General features: G+C 47.7%; 1 protein-coding gene across 2 annotated transcripts in view; it reads right to left on the reverse strand.

Annotated features, from left to right (window-relative positions):
- Positions 1-6,697, reverse strand: part of Samd4a (sterile alpha motif domain containing 4A) — a 220,065-nt gene extending 213,368 nt beyond the window's left edge. For both annotated transcript variants that reach the window (XM_075949972.1, XM_075949971.1), the window contains exon 1: positions 6,147-6,697. In XM_075949972.1, the coding sequence (XP_075806087.1) occupies positions 6,147-6,342 (196 nt within the window). In that variant the 5' untranslated portion in view covers positions 6,343-6,697. The remainder of the gene's footprint in view (positions 1-6,146) is intronic.
- Positions 6,698-7,120: the final 423 nt, after the last annotated feature.

Below are 7,120 nucleotides of genomic sequence, written 5' to 3' on the forward strand. Positions count from 1 at the left end.
GCAGATGAGGGAGGGTGACTTGATCGGGGGAGAGGGAGGGAAATGGGAGGCGGTGGTGGGGAGGAGGCAGAAATCCTTAATAAATAAGTAAATTAAAAAAAAAAGAAAACTCCATTGAAGAAAATTTTTTATGCCAATTCCATATAAAGAAAGGCAAGTTCAAACCAGAAGGATAAAGCAGAACCTTCTTGTATCCTTAACTGGGAACTTCTAGACAATGAACAATGAGGTTTATTACAATTATCATGAGAAAACTGAAGCTCAGAAGTTAACTTAGTAGTCTTGTCTGGTGGATCTCAAATTTGCACTCCAAGAACCGTCTGTAAGTCTGCCTGCCTGTGGGGATAAATAAATGAGCTTAGGAATGACACCTTACTTTTCTCTCTAGCTCAGGCCTTCTTTCTTCCCTTTACAGTGATGTTGGCAGCACCCACACTGCCCTGAGACAGTGGCGCCTATGGAAAATGCCAGAATCAAGTTGCCTCTCTTCCCCTCTTCTGTATACTGGGGGATGAACATGCATTCCAAGTCAGCTTTTCCCCACAAGTGGAACACAGACAGACAAGCACAGCATACACACCACACACATGCCCGTATGTTATATACCTCATACTACCTATACCTCATACTACACACACCAACATAGCACAATAGTGACACCCACATGCCATACATAACCCTATAGACACCTCACATACCATCGCAGACCCGCTACTCACACCCACAGTGCATGTGACATTCTTAGCTGCATGTACAACAGGCCCACATTCCTACACATCACTCATAAAACCCACACAGCATAGTACTCACACACACACAACATACCTACCCCTGCCATACGCATACACTAGCCACAACACACAAACAAACTCGAATGCCACACCATTTACATTCCACACCATACATACACACACAACCATACACAACTCACACACATCATATGCCTACCACACACACCACCAACCAGTTATGTACATCATATATACACCATACTATTAATAAGCCATGCACTGTGATACACCACATACATACTATCCACAAATGCCACACATCCGTACACCACACGGCACATGTACATACCACACACAAATCTACATATCATACTACTCACACCCCCATGCCATGCATGCATGTTGCACACACCACAGAACCCATATAACACATGGACACATCAAACACATTATACAATCTACAATACCTGTACCACATACGCCCCTCCCATCTGTGAGCCCCTTCCCTCTCCCTTCCCAGCATGCCCCTGCATATGAGTCCACCTGGGCTTTCAGTCACTTCTGCAGAATGAACTCCAAACTCTTTGGCTGGCCATACCATGCACGGACACCATTTTTGTTTTGAACTTCTGCACCCTAGAGCTGGGCTACGGTACGCTCACAGGACAGTTGGACAAATGCTGTCCTCTGCTTTGCTAGTGCCTCTTTGCCTCCTCATTGAAGTCTTCTCTATGTAGAACCAGTCCACAGCTACCACTCCAGATTCAACTCAACACGTATCCAGCTCAACCAAGTCGTCTCCGCTTTTGCCGGAGCCCCTTGCTGCTTTGTCCACCCCACCCCTCAGTATGCCTCCTTCCGTATGTTTTATGACCATACGTACGTTTCAGCACCTGAGAGAATTATTCACTCAATACTGAAAACAGTTATTGTGTACCAGACACTGGAATACAGCAGCCTATCTCTGTTTTCCCGCTGCATAGCATTGGACCAGGGGAATCCAGGCAATCAAAAAGTGTTCGTTGAGTGAATGCATTAAATTAAAAAAAAACTACAAATAATATCTTATCACATCATCAAGAAAACCCCCTCTGCTGTTCTCTTTTACTCTGTTAGCAATCTTGAAAAGTCAATTGAAGAGAGAAAACAGCACACCAGCACCATGCGAACCCAAAGCCACAAACCCCACAGGACCAGCGTCTTCACCCACTAATGACAGCAGATGCACGGCAGGAGTGCCCTCCATCCATTCTTGTCTTGAGCATTCCCACTTCAGAGAGTCAAGTCTCTGGTTTTTAATTAGAGGTAAGCAACAATGTTTCTTTTTTACATTAACTTGCTATAAACGCACCTAATTCCCCTCAAAATATATGCTATTTGTGAATTAAAAGTCTTTATACATTAACTTGTAGATCGTGATTTATCATTCACTTTCCTCTGACAGAAAGCAATTCAAGAACAGACGACAGAAAGGCCTGAACAGTGTCACATAATCTATTGTTCTCTGCAAGGCTTCGAGGGAAGTTGCAGACGTTCTAGCTTGCCATTATGTTAGCACCCAACCCCCTGCTAGTCCCGGAAACTGTCGTTATAAACAGAGACCAGCAAAGTCACAGTGTGAACCTATGCTGGCTCACACTGAGCCCTTATTTATGGTCATGAGGGTTCTGGAAACAAGCAGTTACTTAGAGGGGACATGACCGCCATCCTTGACTAAGTCTGTAGCGCAGAGGCAAAACAGTTGAACAAACCAGGGGAACCGCATTGGTCAGCTTCCATGACTGTAGCAAATGCCTGCAATGGTCAAGTTATGATGAGAAAAGGTTTGGCTCACAGTGTTGGAGGTTTCCATCCATGAACAGTTAGTTGGTTTTGCTGTCGTGGGCCCATGGTATTACATCATGGCAAAGCAAAAACATTCACCTCAGGGTGGGAGAGCCAAAGAGAAGAAGAAGGGGCGCACCCACTATTCTCTCCCAAGGGACACCCTCCATGATCTGGAGGCTCCCACCAGACCCCTCTTAGAGGTTCTACCACCTTGCAGTGTTTTCAGTCTGGAAATCAAGACATGAACACTTAGACCTTTGAGAACATCACCCATCAAAGCCATAGCAGAAACTGAGCCAACTACTTCTTCGGGTCTCTGGTGGTGATGAACCCAGGGCAAAGAATAAATCAGCAAGTCACTAGATTCTTTTCCCCCTTGGTTTTTCAAGACGAGGTTTCTTTGTGTAGCCTTGGCTGTCCTGGAATTTGCTCTGTAAACCCTCAAACTCATAGAGATCCACCTGCCTCTGTTTCCCAAGTGCTGGGATTAAAGTCATGCGCCACCACCACCCAGCCACTAGATTCTTAAGGAAGGAAATGAAAAACACATCCCACAGATCTCCAGTGAGCCATGTTCAATGTGCAGCCTACTCAAAGTCATTTCATAGTAACGCTTTTTCTTTATGATCATAAAATAAAGCCTCAGGTGCAATTTTGACCCTCATCTGCTAAGTTTAAAATCTCCAGGCACAAAAAGAAATGTGCATATATTTTAACTGTTGATTTCAAAATGAATGATACAGGATGACTCGGGTTTGGGAAATCTCAGCCGTTCGACGGATGAGTCACTCTGCACAGCCTAGCTCTCTGAATTGCTGACGTGCGCCAGAACAGTTTGGAGGTTAATTACCTCGAATGTAAATATTCTCTGTGTATACTGAACACTTATCTTTTTAAAGAACGTGTTTTAAGAGTAGGAAACTTTTGGTACATTGCTGCTATCGCCAGGAGGTAGAATGAATTATTCGTTTGTATCATTACGTAGAGATGAGCCTAGAGTCAGTCAAGAGTGCCTCGCTTCGGAGTCCCAAGACTTCACTCAGGAGTTTTGATCCAGTTCTTAAGTCTGAGTTATCCTTGAGGTCATGTTATCTGGAGTCACTCTTCACTGCTAGTTACGGAGGTCCTCACCCTCTTCTACATGTGTAACTACGTAGATCATTATTTAGAATGTTTTAAGGGTTGTTATGCACCTCAGTTTGATAGAGTGTTTGCCTCACATACACAAGGCCTTGAGTTCAGTTCCCCCGCACCACGTAAGCCAATATGAAGGCACATGACCTCTGACCTTAGCCCTTAGGAAGACCAGAAATCTAAGATGCCTACACAACAGGTTCCAGGCCAGGCTGGACTACACAAGGCCCTGCATCAGAAAAGAAAGAACCGTGTCTAGGAAACACTATGTTCTGAGAAAGTCTATACATTTTATACCATCTTCTCTGGTTGCTAAGCAGATTCTTTTGCCAGCTCCCTGGTCCTTGGCTAAATTCCAGAGAAGCAGAGAAGAGCAACAGGTTTGCTAGGACACAGCTGGGGGCTCTTTACATTCTCCACCCTGGGATGGCCCGCCCTCACGTCACCTCCAACAACACCGTGGCCGCACGGAAGAACAAGAGCAAAAAGTGTCCACGCAGGAAAATATTTAGATTGAAAGATTAATCCATAAACTGGAAAATTATTCCTATCACATGTAATGGTTTCATATTTTATATTTCTGCATCATTTAGTAGCCCAAATTGGCCAGTATTTTACATAAGTATTTTCTCAGTTTAAGAGAGAAAAATTAACAACTGTGCCTCAAAAGCAGACAGAATTTTAATTATTTTTGTTTGTTAAATTATAAGATTTTTTAAATGAAGCCATTTATTTTTAGTATCATACATCTAATTGCTTTACTTACTCGCTCGATAGCTACTATATTGGAAAAAGTCCTCACCATTACTCAACGGGAAAAAAATGCTGCATCCACTTCTAAATAGCATAAAGACAAATTATTGTTAGTTTAACCAGCCCCTGGGCTTCCTGAACTCAAGCATTGAACATAAATGACTGTACTTAGATTCCCTGCATTCTACAAAAGGAGAAGTTTACATAATCCTGTGTGTCAAGTCCAAGGAAGCCAGCTCAAGCAGGTGAAAAGCTATGTGTTGACTTAAGGACAGAAGTGAGGTGGGCAGATCATTGGTCACCCTGGTCATGCGTCTACACCCAGGGGAACGAGGTCGGCCTTCAGCTATTTATAAATGTAGCATTCAAGCTTGAGCAAGGGGGCCCAGACACTGCCCTTCTGAGTAGCTGGTCTGGCCTGCCAGGCTGGGGCTGAGTGGAGTCTTCCCTCAGAATGACCCTCCATACTTGGCAGTTCAGGGTCCTTTGGATGCAGTCAGGAAAAGGCCTGCAGGATTCCTAGCTCCACTTCCACCCTATGATTCTATATAAGGAAACATCCCATTCTACGGTTTTCAGCATCGTAAGCGCTGTATCAGGCTGGAGGAATGAGGAAGCCACAGGCTCTCCTCTGCCTGTCCTAAAGGCTCACTCACTTCAGCAACCTCCAATCCTTGCTACCCAGGACTGGACCTTGTCAACAAACGGCAACCAGGACCCCCTAGGAGTCTGGTAGACTCCCAGCTAACAGGGAGCAGCTGGAAGAGGACCCTGCCTTCTTTACTCTGTATTAACACTGGGGGCTCTGTTCACCCTCCTGCCGCAGAAAAAAAAAACAAAGAATTTCCCTGCCCCCCCAAATCACAATCACCAGACTCTCACACCCCCATCCCCAGCCTCCCCTTACTCGAGATATAATTTATAATCACCACCCATAATGGCAGATGGCAAACCGCTGGACGCTCTGACTATATTTACTTTCTGTGTCGTCGCTGTGTCTGTAAATACTAAAAGGTTACTAAGAAACAATTCTGTTCTGTTCCTTAAAGTTTCCTCACAAAAGCCACACACTGTGGAGCCCAAGCCATGCCTGCTCTTCCCACAAGATCCCTTATCAATGCGGATAACGTCATGACCAGTAAGTGTGGCCACATCACAGCCACGCTGCAAATGTCATTTTGACAGCCTATAGTGTCACCTACATATTATTCAGAAGACAAACCTCTAAAACAGTGCTATCCGTGGGGGTTGGAGGAGAATGAATAATAAAATTGCATTTTCAGGTATTCTTACAGCCTGTCTGAGCTCGGCGACTGGAAGGGCAGTCCCTAGCTTCCTGATGTATTGCTGAAAATCAACGAGCCACGTTACCCGAAAGGAGCGGGGGGGGGGGGGGGGGTTGGCAGAAAATCCAGACTCTACGTGACCTGACTTACTTATTTCCAAGGAAAGCGCAGGAGAGAAAAAAAAAAATCAATCATTCATGCTACCGTAGCTACCACACGGAATGGACTAAGGAGTTCACAATGGACAAAACCCCAAAGCGGACAGAGGAGGTGAAGAGGAACAGGGTCGGCGGCAGATGCCCAGAGCCCCGGGGGCCAGTAAGGATGAGGTCCCCGCGGAGTGGAGGCCGGGGGGCGGGGCCCGGGAGGGAGGCGGGGAGTCTGGATTCTCGGGGAGCCACGGCCACGCACTTACCCGGGCTGTTGGCCTCTCCTTCCAGGACGTGTAGCTCGGCGCAGTCGGCCAGCGAGTGCTCCAGGCAGAGCTGGAGGAAGCGGGCCTGGGTCTGGCTCACGCGCTTGAGCAACGACAGCAGCGCAACAGTCTGCTCGCACTCGTTCCAGCCCTTAAACCAGCCCGCCAGCACCCCGACCTGGTCGCGAAACATCATGGTTAGGGGGCCGCCCTCCGTCTACGAAGCCTCTCGGCGCCCCTGCCCGCCCCAAAGTTTGGCGGAGCCGCAGCCCCGCGGCCTCCCGAGACGCGTTCCGGTTCCAAGGTCTCCGGTGCCCGGGCGCTGCAGGTACTGATTCGGCTCCTGCCTCTCTCTCTCTCTCTCTCTCTCTCTCTCTCTTGGTTCAGTTACGTTCCGGTGGTTCTGGTTGATTCCCCAGAGAGGGTGACAGACAGTAGCACGGCGATGTTTCTTTTGTAAAAAATAGCGATTACAAATATAAATCCTTCACAAGGCACAAAACTGGATGAAGAATGCCCTTTCCCCTTTTCTTGAAGCTTAAGGATGGTGATTTCCGGCGTCCCGGGGTCTTCTCCCCGCTGGGCGGCAGCTCGGACCCTTCACACCCGCATTCCCAAACGGCAATCACTACTGAAAAGACAGAAAGAGCTGCAGTGAGACCTCGGCCCTCGGAGGAGAGCGTCTAGGGGGATCTGGGCACCAGAGGGAGCCCGGTAGAGGGGGTGTGTGGAAGCTAAGGTTGGGGGTGTCCCGTGGAGGCAAGTCCCCCAAATTCCAGCCGGCCCCTCCACACTCGGATGCCCAAGCTATGCTATTGCACAGCTTCCTTCCCAGGTGCGGGAGGAGACCCCGCGGCTTCCTGTTGCTGCGGCTATGACCCGCTAGTGCTCCCTGCACGCCCCACCCGGGGTGGCCTCCAGGGCTGTGTCTGCGAACGCCAGCACCAGCAACAGATCCTCCCCGCGCTGAAAAC

Source organism: Microtus pennsylvanicus, chromosome 15 (genome assembly GCF_037038515.1).
Source record: "Microtus pennsylvanicus isolate mMicPen1 chromosome 15, mMicPen1.hap1, whole genome shotgun sequence".
Lineage (NCBI taxonomy): Eukaryota > Metazoa > Chordata > Mammalia > Rodentia > Cricetidae > Microtus > Microtus pennsylvanicus.